General features: G+C 36.3%; 1 protein-coding gene across 1 annotated transcript; it reads left to right on the top strand.

The window, feature by feature from the left end:
- Positions 1 to 6309: 6309 nt before the first annotated feature.
- LOC106870261 (39S ribosomal protein S30, mitochondrial) lies at positions 6310 to 17599 on the top strand. The gene is made up of 4 exons (XM_014916278.2): positions 6310 to 7100; positions 10397 to 10508; positions 13648 to 13815; positions 16587 to 17599. Exons 1-4 carry the CDS (start codon positions 6321 to 6323, stop codon positions 16946 to 16948), a joined length of 1422 nt encoding a protein of 473 aa, XP_014771764.1. The 5' UTR covers positions 6310 to 6320; the 3' UTR covers positions 16949 to 17599.
- Positions 17600 to 18423: the final 824 nt, after the last annotated feature.

Raw genomic sequence — 18423 nt, 5'->3', positions numbered from 1 at the left:
TGAATGAGTTGAACAGAATTTATTGAGGTGGATTTTCTGCAACCAGATGCTCTTCCTGTCACCAACTCTCACATATTTCCAATGTTTCCAAGTAAGGACATTACCTGCATTGTTAAGGCAAGGAGACAGCAGCAGCATGTGCAAACACACACACAAATATATATGATGAGCTTCTTTCAGTTTCCATCTACAGATTCCACTCACAAGGCTTTGTTTAGCTCAGAGCTATAGTAAGAGACTTGCCCAAGGTGTCACGCAGTGGAATTGAACCCGAGATGTTGGGAAATAAATTTCTTAACACACAGGCATACTTGCACCTATATTTTATGGAAATTGTGTTATGTGACTTTGTATGAAAACATTTTTATTATATTTTTGTGATTTGGTTTTTTTTTCTTCTATCTAACCCATAGTACACCCAGCATGTAACATGTTAAACAGTTCTGGGTTATATATGAAAAAACTCCACCTTTCCATGCTTGCATAGATCAGATGAAATTCATTGAAGCAAATTTTGTATGGCCAGATGTTCTTTCTGTTTCCAAGCAAGTTAATATTTTCCAAGTCGAATACTTTTATGGAAAATTGCAAACACACTGACTATAATGTTTGTTTACAATTAGTACATGATGTCAAGATGCACATGCATGACATTATACAAGCAGTGTCCTTTATTTCCAATCTTCTGTGAAAACATGTCTAACCATGGGGAATTATTACCTTGCTTGGAAGAGGAAAGCTTTGAACTGTAGAAAATCTGCTTTGGCAAATTCTGTTTGACCCCTGCAAGCAGAGAAAAGTGGGCATGAAAAGAAGAATGTCTATCATGATGGTGATACATACACACATCTTTCAATTTCTATCTATCAAATTCACTCAGAAAGCTTTGGTTGGCCTGAGAAGGCACTTATCCAAGACTGGTAGAATTTAGTTAAAAGAAAAATCATAGAATTCTCTTTATTGTGTATCAGTATTGCCATCATTTTAATGTTCACTTTTTTGTGCTTGCATGGATCGGATGAAATTTGTTGAGGCAGATTTTCTATGGCTGGATGCCCTTCCTGTCACCAATCTGCACGTGTTTCCAAATGAGATAATATTTCCCATGACTGGACATGTTTTCATGAAAGATTGGAAATGAATGATGGCACTTGTATGACTGCAACATTTACAATTATCACACAATGCAAAAATAAGCATAATGCACACAAACAAGCATATATGGCAAATGTTTTAGCTTCCATCTACCAAATCCACTCACAAGACTCAGAGCTTTAGTAAAAGATTCTTGTCCAAGGTACCACACAGTGGAACTGAAGCCAAAGCCATGCGATTGGGAAGTGAACTTCTTGACTACACACACAGATATACCTGTGCCTATTGTCTTATTAGTATAGATTATAGCAGATTATCTGCATGTGTGCAACACTACCTGATGTTATGGGTTTAAAATGATTTGGGACTGAAAATCAGGTGTATTATATATGGACCTTTATAGTATCTTGCTAAAAAAAAATTTTGATGTTTATTCGGTTTAAATTTACTAAAGAAAAAATCTAAAATTCTTAGTTTCTGACATAGCAAATATGGACAATGGAAAAAAACAAGCAAGAAAACAGGAGAGAAAAATAGTGAAAACGTTTTTAGCAGTTTTATATATATATATTGTGTATTATTGAATCGGAAGAATGAAGTTGTGGATGCATGTAATTATTATTGCTTAGTATTGTGGAATTCCAGATTAATCTAATAGCTTCTGCTTAATTTGATTAAATTTAATAACCTGCTAATTTATTAATTAAATAGCTGCTAGGCTCATGTTATCTCCACTTGGGCATTTCCAGCACATTTCTCTCTCCTCCTCTCATTACCCATCTGGCTCCACAGTAATCACTGCAACCAGTCTCTCTTTTTTAGAACATCAGCCCTCTGGTGTTTTGTCCCTGTTCATGTCTTTTCTGTAGGTGTTGATTTGGAAAGGTTAATTAGAAACATTCACTGGCATCAGTCTCACTGATCTAAGGGAAGGGGCTTGCAAAGGCCTTTGTCACTGGCCTTTTCCCCCTAACCCAGCAAATATATAAAAAAAACAAAAAAAAACCCCCCTGATCTAGTATTTCTGTGATGTAAAGTATTTCATCCTGTCATATTTGTGTATATTTGCCACATTATCCATAATAAAAAAAATAATAAATTATTGCATGTATATTTTAGTAAGAAGTTTTTACAGATGTATTGTATGGGATCTGTTTCAGGATCTATTTTAGTATACAACAGAAGGACTTACAGAATTTATCTAAGTTACTGCCACTTATTTAATAAATTCCCCAAAGAGATGAAGAATTGAGGATACAAGTCAGCATAAGTCCCTTGAAACTATGTCAGATGGAGGTGTTATACAATAAGCTAACTTTGAGGAACAAAGGCAGATGGAAGAAACATGGCTAGAGGTTGGAGTGGGTTGGTGAATAAGTGCTTGCCATTGGTGCAGTCTGACAGGACTCTCTCATGGCTGGCAACATAACTATGAGGTTCTCATGTTGAATATAGTCCCCATACATGCAACAAAGCTATGGAAGGCGGTGTAATGTGGTTGCTCAGTTTGCTAGAAATAGTAGCCAAATTTCACATAACCTCTTTTCCTAAAAATGGACATGTCGGATAATGTGTACCTGAGTTTCTTGCACATAGGGAAAAGATAAGATAGTCACGACTGGAATTCCTTTAATAATAGGTGTATAATCTACAACATAGCTATGAGGTTCTTATGTTATATACAAAAATTTTGTTGCAGGTAACCATAAAAACATTTGTTGAAGTTCTCGATGATTAAACACTGATGAATTACATACACAAACAGATCTCCAGTTGTTCTGAGTCTACAGAAATATAGATGGTTGCTGAGAAACAGAGGAAAAAAACTAAGTGGTAAAGAAAATAGAGGTTGTTACTGATTGTCTCTATTAGTTTTCAGATACCTTTTACCATTTTAACTTTTATTGGAATGTGGCCATGATTGAGCACTACATTGATGAGTTTAGTAGACCAACACTCCTAGTACTTTTAAATCTAGGATTTATTCTATTGGTCTCTTTTGCCAAACTGTTCTGTTATAAGGACATAAACAAACCAACACTGGTTGTCATATAGTGTGTGGGAGATAAACAGAAACATACGTGCACACACTTATATCCACACATAAATGATGGGCTTCCAAGGCAGAGAGCTGGCAGAATTGTTAGCATGCTGGACGAAATGCTTAGTGGTATTTCACCTGTTGCTACATTCTGAGTTCAAATTCTGCTGAGGTCGACTTTGCTTTTCATCCTTTCAGGATCGATAAATTAAGTACCAGTGAAACACTAGGGTTGATGTAATCGATTATCCTCCTCCCCCAAATTTCAACCTTTGTGCTTATAGTAGAAAGGATACATAATGGGCTTCCACATAGTTTGTCTAATTCAGTCACAAGAATTGGTTGACCTGGGACACTTGCACAAGGAGCCATGCAGTAGGACTGAACCTGAAACCATATGGCTGCAAAGTAAGCTTCTTAACCACACAACCATACCTGCACCTCCAATAAATTGTAGAAATCAGGCCAACAGGTAAGTTAAGTAGATGGCAAGGTTAGGAAGATTATCTTTGGGAATAGGACTCAATGTTATGTTTTCACAGAAAGTAGGGTGATTCCTTCTGAGAGGAGATTGAAGAGTTTAACTCTTTAACATTTAAACAGGTTATATCAGACTTGCATATTCTACTTGTCTTATGTTCAAACTGGCCAGATACAGGCTCTCACACCTACCTTACTATGTCATTTTAAAATTAAACAATCACATCTTCGAAATTTCAAAGCTACAAGATAATACAGGATTAAACTTTAAAAATATGAATAAGTAAGCATTATATTTGACAAAGAAATCTGAATGCTAAAGGGTTAATGCAGATAGGATCTAGCTTGGGATAATACTGAGGGAAGGATCAATGCTGGGACCTATCACCTTCATGTACTGAAGTTACCAAAGAAGCTTGTCTTAAATATGTGTTTGTGGTGGCAATACATGGCTTGTTAATTTTGCTCATACCTCGAGCTGTCATGTTCTTGTTTTGAAAACCACATTTAATTTTGCTAAGTAGCTTGAGAGATCATGTTTTGTTTTGAAAACTAGCATGGTCTTTATTTCTAGCAGTTATCTTCTTCCTCTCGGTCTTATATATATATATATATATATATATATAGGCCCTCTTAACCATGTGCTTCTTCACTAAGGATCTTACCCATCTATTCATTTGCATCATCTAGGTCATGCTAGGGCGGATTTCATTGATTGAAAAGAAATGGAAATCAATGTTGATCTCAGCTGAATTTTTATCTCAATCACAGAAAGACAAATAAAAATATTCAAAATATATTCAATGCTTTTCTTTTTTGCTTCTTCATAAACTACTTAATGATGATATGGAGGAGTGGGGTGAAGTATAGCAGTGGATGATGATGATAATGATCTTTCCTTTATTTGTCACAAGGGCAGTAGAAAAGAAGAACAAGACAAGGAAATGGTGGGAGGAGAGGAGGAGGTTAAGTAGAACCGAAAGAAAAACAAAAGGCAATTACATTACACACTTTAACAGGAGGAGAACAACATAGGGGTGGGGAAGATGAAGGAACCTCACAGGTGTTCTGGGGAACCCTTATTATCAAAAGGCAAGTACCCGCTCCCAGCTGTGTTCTTCAACCTATGAGAGTTTCAGGGAGGGTAATCCTATTCATTCAGACCATACTCACCCGTCTTTCAGAAAATTTATTGGACGGGAGCACCTCCCCCATCCATCCAAATGAAATTAAAGGTGTTGATGAGGATTTAGCTGAAAACTAAAATGTCTACACAATATTTTCAGTGTTATCCATCATACAACTTGTTTCATTAAAACTACCAAACAGAAAAAAAAACAAAAAAAGAACCACCTTTCCTTTCCAGCTGAAGGAATATAGCAAGACAATCCTCAAGATGGACTTCTCAAACAGGAGACTGGGTTCAGAACGCTTGCAACAGAATGAACTCTGTTAAAGTCCACTCAAGGGTCAAGTGGTTGTGTAAAACAATATGATGTATTAATTCACCCACATAAAAACAAGAATAGTGCTTTCAACAATTTCCATCCACACAGTTTCCATTAACCAAATTTCACTACCAATGCTTGGACCAACTTGAGGTTATGATGGAAGAAACTTGCTCAATAGGGTCAATCCTCTGATTCAATTACAGAATGTCAATTGTGTGTAAGAATAAGCATTTTATTTATTTAAATACTGGTGCCATGGCATTGCTAGTGCCATGGCATTGCTGGTGTGATAGCATTGCTGGTGCTACGCCGTGTACTTGTGCCATGTAAAAAGCATCCAGTTCATACTGTAATGTGGTTGGCGTTTGGAAGGGCATCCAGCTGTAAAAAACATGCCAAAACTGACCTCACCTGTGCTAGTGCTACATAAAAAGCATCCAGTCCACACTGTGAAGTGGTTGGTGTTAGAAAGGGCATTCAGCCATAAAAACCATGCCAAAGCAGACACTGAAACCTAGTGTAGTCTTCTGGTTAGCCAGCTCCTGTTAAATCGTCCAACCCATGCTAGCATGGAAAATGGACGTTAAATGATGATGATGATGATGATGATGACTACACCCCCACTCCATTTCAATATATTATTGGTACCCACTTCATCCATTACCCCCATTCTGGTGAGCAACAAAATACCTAATTGACTAAGCCTCACAAAACTTGAGGTCTTGAAATTTGACTTTTGTAAGTTCTATTTGAATGACAGACACCAGCCAAACATCACAGGCTCAAGTGTAATTCACTCTATTGTTTACTGCCATTGTATCATTCTTACATTCAATCAGGCCCCTATTCATTCTTGAGTTCTAATGTTGATTCTATTGTTTTACATCTGTATATAAGTTTCCTAAATGATACAGTGTCGAAGGCTTTAGTAAAAGCTATGATTTTTATATCTACACTAATCATTTTGTCCCAATTTTCTTTCCAATTCTTGAAATTCACGGGCAGATTACGCTCTAAAACTGTGCTAACATGTATTTTGTTGGTATCCAGTTGGCTCTAAATATTGGTTACGACTATATACTTGACTCTTTTAAATATTAGAAGTATTAGAAAGTAAATTAACTCCGGTGTGATATGGAGTTAAAACCACAAGGCATCAAATTGAATAATTCCAAGCACCAATTTCTCACGTTTTTAACACAAGATAAAGTGTTTTAGAGTTACGTCCCTTGAAATATTTTTTCAATGTCAAAATGGCGATGCCATCACTCATGCTTTCGAGGTCGTGTCGATCTTGCTCTAGATTCTCCTCTTTTTTCCACCCAAATAATCGTTATGCTAGTAGTGTTGTATCAGTAAATACTTTAGAGGAAATTTCCGACGAAGGAATTCAATATCCACCAATCAAACCGAGATGGCCGCCAGGATCATGGGGTAACATGAGCGAAAAGAGATCTTGGTCAATCTGGGAACAATCAAGCAAGTTAAAAGACCCGCAGTTGAAGCTAAAAGATCGTTTCGAAATGTTATCACCATCTCCAGAAGTTACTTGGAAATGTCCCTCAGTTCAGCATTATCCCAGGTCTTTTGAATATCAACAATACGTGACCAAAACTCACATGGCTCCTGGAATGCCTGAAGTTTATGAACAAATGGAAGAAGAGGCGATGGCTTATTTACAGCGTATAAAACCGTTAATTGAAAGGGTTATTTTATTTGAAAATTTCCTTATTGACAGAAACTTAAAATATACAAGATACAATAAAATGGATCCTAGTAACGTAACATTTCTCCAAACTGAACAAATTATCAATTGTTTGCTCTCGGTTCTAGCTCCTGATTACCCTTATCTATTGACTAGCCAGTTTGCAGAAAATGTTCGAGTCCGGGCATTCTGGGACCGTTATGGTTTTCCTATGAAGCCCTACGTATTAAGGATGAATAGGGAAGATCAGTTTTTACATAAAATGTACAGCCGTTTTAACACAGAATTCATCTGTTCTCAAATCCGCACCGAAAAGCCTCTTATGCCGGTATGTATAAAGAATACATATATACTTTTATTTCCTACACGCAAACACATATACTGTTTGTGTATTCTTGTTTTACATGCTATCCTTCTCTTTCTTTCGATGACCTCTGTGTAGACATAACTACATTTAAATAACTTACTTTAAAAAATATTCTGCACCCCATTTTCCCTCGCCTTTATACGCATATCAGTAAGAATGCAAGAAATAACAGCCATATTTCACTTCGAATTACACCCTACCATCTTTAAAAAGGAAGGACACACGATAAAATAGTCCTAGATACACTACTATATCTGAATAGTAGAACTGAATGTCACGGCTGGAATGCTTTTAATCGTATGTTTGCTTAGCGGTGCTTGATCAGACATGCAATCATGTTTGCTGACCGAAAGGCCTCATTATACTACCGGTACTTATATTTGTCATTCCTCCACCCCTTTAAAATTTAATCACAAACTACAAGAGAAGGATACAAAGAAATAATTCTGAATCTGGCATTTTCTACTGTCTGCAGAACGATGTGATATGGGACGTTGTGTTCATATTTTACAGACTTAGAGGCCAGTGCCATCATAAAGCAGGGTATACTCAGAAGTTACCCGGGGACTTCATGGGTCTGGATGCCAAATGCTAATCTGTAATGGTTGTATATATAGGGGCTACAATACGTTGTTTTGCTCGGAAACTTAAAATAATGTTACGGTGACCCCGTCATGGATCACCAACTTTTTGCAGTAGCCCACTAATTTTTTTTTTGTTTTCTTATATTAACTCATGGCCCACATGTATATATCTTACATATAAAAAACAAACAAAAAAACCAAAAAAAAACACTATAAACATTGTCTGAGAAAAATGCTTATGCGTGTAAATGTTATTTTGCTGTATATTATTACCTTCACTGTTGAGAAGCAATGCTTCTACAATTAAGCGTCATTCAGACCTGTCTTTAATAGTTGCCTGCATTGTCCCATATAAAATACTTTGATATCAGTTCACGTTCACCTGTTCTAAGTCAGGTATTCTTCAACCGACCAAGCTTTCACTTTCCAGCTTGTGTTCATTTTAATCCTACCTTTGGTATCTTCCCCTCGGTTAATATTGAATGCATAGCCAAGCCATCTTTGCTGTTGATCTCAATATTTCAAAGACCACATTATTGTAACCAGTTTTGCGGCTCAGCTCCTTCTTCGACACTTCGTTGGGCCAGAAGATGGGCAGATTTTTTTTTCAGTCACTCATTGAGTTGTTGGCACTCCGTCGCTTACGACGACGAGGGTTCCAGTTGATCCGATCAACGGAACAGCCTGCTCGTGAAATTAACGTGCAGGTGGCTGAGCACTCCACAGACACGTGTACCCTTAACGTAGTTATCGGGGATATTCAGCGTGACACAGTGTGACAAGGCTGGCCCTTTGAATTGCAGGTACAACAGAAACAGGAAGTAAGAGCGAGAGAAAGTTGTGGTGGAAGAGTACAGCAGGGTTCGCCACCATCCCCTGCCGGAGCCTCGTGGAGCTTTAGGTGTTTTCGCTCAATAAACACTTACAACGCCCGGTCTGGGAATCGAAACCGCGATCCTATGACCGCGAGTTCGCTGCCCTAACCACTGGGCCATTGCGCCTCCACACTCATTGAGTAAACCTGTGATTAAAGGTGTTCCAGATGTGACCTTCTTTTTGTATATCTAGGACTATATTATTTAATGTTTTAAAACTCTTTTTTTAACCCTTATCCTATGATACAAATTTAAAGTGATATGACTTAAAACCTGCTCCGTAAATTTCATGTTAATTTATGTTCCAGACATCAGATTACTAATGATAAAGTTATTTTACTAAATATTTTATAATTTTCAAAACTAATGGAAACGAAAGCAGATGGTAGTGTGTCATTTAAAGGAATTTGTCTTCTATTTCCAGCATGTCAAGCAATCAGATGGTGGTTTATTTGTTATCTCATAACTTTGTTTTGCATTGAAATATTGTTCACTGACAAGCAAAGCACAATGATGTTCAAATTTAAATGTCAGACAGAGTAAGATTAATGCTACTGGACAGCTGAACATACGGTCCTGTTTCAGTTTCTAGAAATAACCATTTTAGTCATGTCATTAATACTCCTGAAATCTCTATGCAGGTGTTTTACCTGCTAGAAACAGCAGATGACTGCTCCTCAGATCAAACCCTGAAACATTGTTCTAAGGGATGGTTAAGGTTGAAACACTTTTCATCAGAGGTCTGCTTGATCAAAATTGGGACTAAACAGTGACTACAGACTTTCTGTTTTTAGAAATAAAGACAATAACAATAGTTTAGTGTTCCTCATAACTTTGTTAAATAATGCATATTTTTAATGAAATTTTGCAGATTATGGTTATGTAGTTCAATAACTAGCTTATGATCATTGCATAACATAAAAAGAATCTATTGCATTGTCTTGATTGATATTGCTTATTATCAACATGAAATTGGAGGGCATTATGAAAGCATTTCTAAGTTTACCACTACAATTCAAATTAGAAATATATTGTAATAGCATTAATGAAAGTATTCTGTATGATATCCTGCAAAGCACCTTCTTTCTCTTATGTCACACCATCATGTTGTGCAATGATCATGAACAAATAATTAAATGGTTTAACAAGTATAGTCTTTCTGCATTAAAAAAAAAAGAAATGTTATGAGGAAACACAATGGGTGGGTGCTGTAAACTCTAGTTACACTGAAATAAATACTAAATACTATTTTCTTTTACACCATTGTATTTCACAGAAGGGAGGAGTATCTTATTACATACACTACAGAAAATAAAAGCAAAAATTTCAAAGATTTAACAATATACCCAACATCCCTTCCTTCATAAAAATGTTAATGTACATTCTTCAAAACAAACTCTGAAGAGTTTTAAGAGTCATTACTTGACTCTTGTTTCATGGCATGAATTAGATAAATTCTGCCTTGTATCTCACTGTATCATAACAAATTCTGCCTTGTATATCACTGCATCATAGCATAAATTCTGCCTTGTATATCACTGCATCATAACATTCCTAGATGATCTGATATTTATTATCAATAGCTTAGGTTCAATGAGGTAATGTAGAATAAAGTGTTTTACTCAGAAACACAATGATATGCAATGCTATTGTCAGGATTTGAACCACTTACCTCTCACTTAGTTGTCCACTCAGTGATTGATACTCTTATAACTAATGTGTATTTTAACATAATATTCCTTGTTCTGAATTAATGTAATTCTCTGATGGTTTGTTTAAATTGATTTTCGCTTTGTAGTTTGTTCCCCGGGACAGCCCTTTGTGTACTGAGAGTGAATATTCACAGTTCTGCTACTGGCCAAGTGATTTATCTCAACAAAATGAAAAGGTGAAGAATACTTGTATACCAGGTAATGTATCAAATTTAGATTTGTACAATCACCATCATCATAGTTATAATTGTCAACGTTGTTACATGCGACAACATGTAAAAGTGCCTGTGCGGCATCGTGTAAAAGCGCCCGTGCGACATTGTGTAAAAACACCCATGTACCACATAAAATACCTGTTTGGTGCCATATAAAAGCACCTGTGCAGTTCCACATAAAAGTGCCTATGCGGTGCCACATAAAAGCATCCAGCACACTCTGTTAAGTGGTTGGTGTTAGGAAGGGCATCCAGTTGTAGAAACCTTGCCAAATCAGACTGGAGACTGGTGCAGCCGCCCAACTTGCCAGGTCTGGTCACACCATTCAACCCATGTCAGCATGGACAACTGACATTAAATGATGATGATTGTTACTGTGTTGTTGTTGTCATCATCATCATCGTCAGTGACAGGGACATGACTGTCTTAATGTATATTTATATCTCTTGCTAGCCTGGTTTGAACTTGTCTGCAATACATGATATGATATGGTCTTTCCTAATTTTATCTAGGACATCCAACATCCTGAGATCTAATCACACCATTTCTTCTCACATCATCTTTCACAGAGATCCTTTACCAGCAGTAAATAATACTTTTCTTCATTTCATTATTCTCTTAGATGTTCATACTTGCACAGTTGTCTTGCCTACATATATTGGCTGATACTTCTTTTGTTTAGTTTGCCTGATTTCTCTCCACCCTTTGCAAATCTTTGGCATTCACTGCTAATGTCTCACTGTGTGGTTATCAATTATATGGTTTTGGGTTCAGTCCCACTGCGTGATTCCTTAGGCAGGTGTCTTTTACTATACCTCCAAGCCAACCAATGCCTTGTGAGGGAATTTGGTAGACAGATTTTTAAAAAATTCATAAGTGTATGTGTGTTTGAAATGTATTCAAAGCTATACTGAGCTGTTGCTACAGATAGGGAGTTAACCATTTGAGTTACAAACAGTGACATCACCTTTTGTGATTGTGAAAAAGGAGTTGGAGGGGAGGGAATGATCTTAAATCACTCCCTTTTCACCCTTTAAAAACCGTTTGGTGCCTAACTCAGTCACACAACCTTGGCACACTGCTAAGACCAGATGGCTTTGACAGACTGCCAAGACCAGATAGCCTTAGGCGTTTGCATAGATCACCTGCATACTCAAGGAAGGCAAACCACTAAGGCCAGACCACATTGGGCACTCAGACTGACCATCTCGAGCAAGAAACAACTTTGGACACTCTCTCTCTATTTACCACAGTTTGCCTTCTACAAGACAACACAGTTCTCTCCTCCCAGTTGATGATTATATTATCAGCATCTCTCTTTTTTCTAAACAGCCAACGTAGTAAATCATGTCCAGCAATAAATATGTTAAAAGTTTGCTTCAGTTATTTAGCATATTTAAAAAATTAAATAACTGAGATGCCATCTGTAGGAAAACGATCAAAAATTAAATGTATTTTCGTTTCACATCAATGTTTTCATGCTTGCATGGATGAGAAGGTTTGTTTGTTGGAAAATTAGTTTTACAGCTTATTACTCTTCCTACCTTTAAACACTACTTAATTGCAAAGTAGGAGCAGAAATTATTTTGTTGTCAATTAAGCATTTTAGCACTGAGTTATGTGCCCTGATATGGATAACGCACAGTTTATGGTCATATGATTTGAACTTATGGTTGTTTCGGTCAGATGGAATTGCAAATATATTTTTAGCTTTATAGGACCTCCTCCACCTAAGCACATCTGATTCGCTCTCTCTCCACCTTTTGTCAGCCTTATTGAGTCCAACCCTAAGTGTTGACCTGTAACAGTGTAAATTGAACTTTAATGGCATCAAGCTCACCAGTCTAGGAGGGCCTGCAAAGGTTATGGGTGTTACCTCTTTCTCCAGACTCAGCCAGTAAAAAAAATACATTTCTAATAAATGCTTTACTTTTATATGATATTTAATGATATATAGTCATGCATAAAATTAAAGAAATGTTAACATAGTTTTTAATATATCAAAGTGTATTTATGTGTTTGAACATATATAATCTTATAACAAAATAAATCTTTGATTGTGGTAGTATATACTTGCTTTTCAACAGTTCAGGGCTGGTTTAATTTTACAGTAAGATTATACATCATCATCATCATACGCCCATTTTCCATATTGACATGGGTTGGATGGTTTGACAGGAGTTGGCCAAACTCCAATTGTCTGTTGTGGCATGGTTTTTGTGGCTGGATGCCCTTCCTAATGCCAGCCACTTCACAGAGTGTGCTAGGTGCTCTTTACATGCCACTGGTATGGGTGCATTTATGCAGCACCAGCACATTTTATGTGGCACTGGTACCTGTAAAGGACAAGCTTGTATGTATGAATGACAACAATTTTACTAAGCTTGATGTGTCTTCTCAAGTACAGCAAATTCCCATAACTCTTGGTCCCTTTTCATTATCTCAGTGAGACCCAGTATCCAAAGATCCTTTCTCACTCTTTGTCCCACGTCTTCTTGGGTCTCCCCCTTTACAGGTTCCCCTCAACAATTACAGCTTGACACTTCTTTATGCAACTGTCCTCATCCACAAGCATCACATGACCATACCAGTGCAGTCTTCTCTCTTGCAGACAACATCTGATACCTCTTATACCCAGTTTTCCTCTTAAATCATTTACACTCTGTTGTGTGGGCACACTGACATTACCCATCCAGTGGAGCATGCTAGCTTCATTTCTTTCAAGCCTTTGCAAGTCCTCTGTAGTCACAGCCCATGTTTCACTGCCATGTAGCATAGCTGTATGTACACAGGCATCATACAGTTTGCCTTTCATTCTAAGAGAGAGCCCTTTGTTGCCAACAAAGGTAGAAGCTCTCTGAACTTTGCCCAGCCTGTTATTCTAGCAACTACACTTTCAGAACTTCCTCTTCCATTGCTAACTTGGTCGCCTAGGTAACAAAAGCTATCTACTACTTCTAATGATCCCCCTGAGCATTTGAGGGAGTCTATTGTCTGCACATTTTTAGTGATTATTATACATGTACATTTGCCAAAAATAAACTTTGCTGTTTTGGGACTTTTAAGTATTCAAACTGTATCGGTGAATTAGTAAACTTTGTTGTATTCTTTCTTTGAAACAGGATTCTTTTATGGTGATCCATGTGAATTTGGCCTGGTATCATTTCATTGTTCATCTCAGATGCAAAGAAAAATAAAACAGTTTGGTCCTGAGATCACTTATGAGTTCCAGAAAGGTCTTGGTCTAATGACATCCTTTGCTTGGACAGTAGCCCAAGCATATTTCCAAGGTAAATTTTGTTTCATCACCTTTTTTTAACTAAAAGAAAACAAAGATACAGTTTCCTTCCTTAATTTTATTTAATGATTTCACACCTAGTTTTCTAAATGATCATATGCAGTGCACTTCTTCCAACATGGCTATAAAAAATACTTTAAAATGCTAAGATTCATGGTGATGAACTAGGGAAATTCAATCATTTTATTCTCATTTAACCATGCCAATATATCATAGATGGAATTTGAGTCACAGCTTGCAGTTACCAAAGTACCTTTTTGGCAACTCTGTTCTGCGTTGCTGCTACAACTGTTATACAAGGTGCATTCCAGAAGTTTTGAGACTTTTTCAAAAGAGACAATTATTAATTTCAGAGAAGCATAAAAGTCTAATCTCCTTCAAAGTAGGATCCACTGACTTCAATGCACTTGTTGTAGCACTCCAGCCACTTCATGAAGGCTCCGTGGAAGTCCTCCAAAGTAAAGGTGTTCAGGACCCCTGTCATAGACTCTTTTATCTTTTCCTTCAGCTTGGGGGAAACCAAAAATCACAGAAGGTGAAGGACAGTTTCAATACTCATCTCTGTCAAGGAGTTAGTTATCAGGATGGAATTGTGGACTGGTGCAGGTACTCTGGCCTTTTGTGACAAAATTTTTTTTCTCGAACTCCCTTAAAACCTCCACAAAGTACTCGTTGACCATCTTGCCAGAAGGAACCCAGTAGATGTAGATGATGCTTTTGCTGTCAAAAAAGGGTATCATTATGAGCTTCTTGGTGGACTTGCTCTGCCTGACCTTTTGTGGCAGCAGAAAACTGATGCTCGGCTCATACAAGTTAATCCAAAAGTAGTCTTGAGAATTTCCTAAGTTTCTGTTGCATTTTTCCTCAGTTTAACACAAAACTTGTATGGTGTGAACTCATAATCCTTTAATTGGTAATATGATACATTACCCACTACCTACTGTATACTAACATTTGAAGTGGGTGTTAAAAAATGTACAATTAATGCAAAGAGTAGACATACTCTCAATTTATTCATTGAAATGGGTTGGAAAAAACCTCCTCGAAAATTCATACTTCTTATGAATTGGAATATGATGTTTATATTTCATGCTTGCCTTGAATAAAATTGATTATATATACTTTTTCTGACTTTGATAAATTATGTAGTTATTTTATATATCCATCTGACTTTAACAGAGATCTGCTAATATGTCACATCCAGTTTTAATAGAAATTTGTTTAAGTCAGCACCTTTAGCTTTTGTTTAAATATCTCCTACAATACTTCAGGATATATCCAGTGGCATGTTTACCACAGTATTAAGTAACATTTTACTTTAGAATAAAATATGTGAGAGATATTGTTTAATGTCAATTAAAAAGGAAAAGAATTTGTTTAGACCCTAGTCAACCTCAAGTGAGCAGACCAAACATCATAGGTATGCAATAATGAAAATAGCAAAATAAATGAAAATTTATTAAAGAATTTTATTACTCTACTAAAAGTAAGATAAAAATACATGAACCAGAAATTCAATCGACTTCAATTCACTTCAAATACATTTGACTCTTTAAAATTTATTGTTTCTAAAGATTAATTGCTGACCGAATACTGTAATTTTAACTAATTATGATAATGGAAGTTTCCATAATTCCTTTATTTGTTGCCAGTCAAATAAGCTTCTACTTTTATGCCACATTTCTTCTTTTTATTTTACTAGAAACCAGGAAAAATGATGCAGTTAACTAAAATTAATTTTATTTGCATATTCATGTTACCAGTCAAGTTTACATGGGTTTGATGTTAAATAGTTTGATTTTTTGAAGAGTTATGAATTAATTGAATAATTCAATTATCTTGTAATTGCATATGAAGCAAATTTGACTCTGTGTGTGTGCATGTATATATATATATATATATATATATATATATATATATATATATATATATATATATGAAATCGAAATCGAGTTAAATTGGACACTAAACTTCACTTGCGAAGACCTGTTGAGGCAAGTGAAATCGAAATTGAGTTAAATTTGACGACTGGCACCCATGCCAACGTTGTCTCCCTCATTGGACACGAAACTCAGCTTGCGAAGACTTATTGGGGCAAGCGAAAGCGAAATTGTGATGGCACCTGTGCCCAGCGTCGCCTTTCTGGCACTTGTGCCCATGGCATGTGTAAGGACTTTCGAGCGAGATCGTTGCTAGTGCCCCTGGACTGGCTCTTGTGCGGGTGGCACATAAAATACACCATTTTGAGCGTGGCCGTTGCCAGTACCGCCTGACTGGCCTTCATGCCGGTGGCACGTAAAAGCACCCACTACACTCTCTGAGTGGTTGGCGTTAGGAAGGGCATCCAGCTGTAGAAACACTGCCAAATCAGATTGGAGCCTGGTGTAGCCATCTGGTTTCACCAGTCCTCAGTCAAATTGTCCAACCCATGCTAGCATGGAAAGCGGACGTTAAACAATGATGATGATATATACACCACACAGAGAGAAAGATTGAAAACAGGCAGATTAGACGCATTAAACAATACTTTGTAATATTTGGTTATGTTTAAACATAGGCTAACTTCTTTACTCTTTGTACATTATAAGATTGATAAAATAAGTTCTACACCTGACAATGTAGTAGGATCGATATAATTGACTAAAAACCTTTGAAGTCATCAGTGCCCCTGAATGGCTGTAATCTAGTGACAGAAATCAAAATAAAATAATCTTAAGTGCATTGTGAATGTTCTAACACTATATTTTTTCCTGTTTCTTACAGGTTTTAGCTCATTTGTAGAGCTAACTTATCCACTTACCACCCAGACAGTGATCACTGATGGACAGAAGTTCTCATTTTTTGCTTACCAACTTAACACACTGGAGATGTGGAAGGATGATGATGGTAACAACCTGAAGAACATCTGTTGGCACACTGAAGAAGAAAATCTTTATGAGATCAAAGATGGTCAGATCCAGAATTTCAATGACAATGTTTTAAAGCAACTGATTAAGTTCTTTATTAATCAACCAAAGGAACCAAATTATCCTTTGCGACCATATCTGCAGCATGATCCCTCTGAAATTAAAGTGTATCTTGAAGACAAAAAAAAGAAACTATCTAAACGTAAAGAAACTAAATGATTGCATATTGAATTTCAATCTTGTGTTTTCTATCAGGAAATTGTCTGTACACACACACACATATATATATATAGCAGAACTTGGGCGAAAATTTCGTGACGTGCATATAGGATCTCTTATGCTGTTATTTGGCTACCACATGATATCCTACTGTGTGGTGTATTTCAAGGCTACATACACATGTGGAACTCTACTTTGCATAAGATTAATACAAGGATAATATAACATGAGGATGGAGGATAACAGTCTTTAATAGTAGATTACTACATTTGTTTCTGTACTGCCCCTCATGAGCAGCATTCAACTGTATAATTATTATAAAGAATGTTCTTCTATAATAGTCTTTGAATATAAACTCAGCAACTTAAGGTTGGTGTCCAGTGCAGAAACAAATGTTGGATCTCCTATTAAAGCCTGTTATCCTTCATCCCTGTGCTATATTATCCTTAAATATATATATATATATATATATATATATATATATATATATATATATATATGATAATAACATTAGGGATAAAATGATATGTGACTGTGGATTTTCATCGATGTGTTCATGAACCTTGTTTCTTTTCTCTAAAACTATATATATATATATATTTATATATATATGTATGTATGTATGATTGTATTAAAGAAATTATTTTTATATCTGATTCTTTCACTTATATTTTAAATTTAGTCTTTAAATGAGTAGGTGGTGTTGCATCTGTGACCAATTTCATGTTACCTCAGACTAGTGATGGCAATGCAATTGATGTTCAACTTGAACTTTTGTCTGAAGGAATAATATAGACATCAGAGTGGAGTTCTGAAGAATTACAGAAAAGGAAAAGGAATTATTCATTAAAGTGTTTAGTGCAGTGGTTCTCAGCCAGGGTCCATATGACCCGTAGGGGTCCGTATGACCCCTAGGGGTCCGTATAAGATTTTATGGGGTTTGCACAAGCAAAATAGTAGATTGGGGGATCCATAATAGTATTTTGAATGTCCATGTAAAGTTTTGATTTAAATGTATCTATTGCAAGAAACAGCTAGGTTTCTTTCTCTAACATTTTACATAGTTCAACCTATGCAAGTTAATGAATGAATAACAAAATAGGAATTTTGAAAGAAAATAAAACTAGTTTTTAAACATTGAATGGCTGTGAGGGTCCACCAGAATAAAATAGTAATCAAAGGGGTCCGTAGGTAAAAAATGGTTGAGAATCACTGGTCTAGTGTATGCTTTAAGAAAGTGAGATGAGGACAATTAGGTGTATTGTGTACAGTTTGATGAGGGTGGTTCATAGCTTGATAGTTCATAGAAGCGGGAACCAGTGTAGTATTAATAGAAGAAATAGAGAAGACATAATGATTAGTGTGTTAGTTTGTTGTAATTTGCTACTGAGTATTTGCCATTTAGATGGTTGACTTTTTGTTTTCAGTTTAGGCTGTTTGTATGTGTAGTATCACCACCTTTTCAGATACATGAA

Source organism: Octopus bimaculoides, chromosome 3, assembly GCF_001194135.2.
Source record: "Octopus bimaculoides isolate UCB-OBI-ISO-001 chromosome 3, ASM119413v2, whole genome shotgun sequence".
Lineage (NCBI taxonomy): Eukaryota > Metazoa > Mollusca > Cephalopoda > Octopoda > Octopodidae > Octopus > Octopus bimaculoides.
Note: the sequence above shows the minus strand (reverse complement) of the source record. Positions and strands in the feature narration are given on the sequence as shown.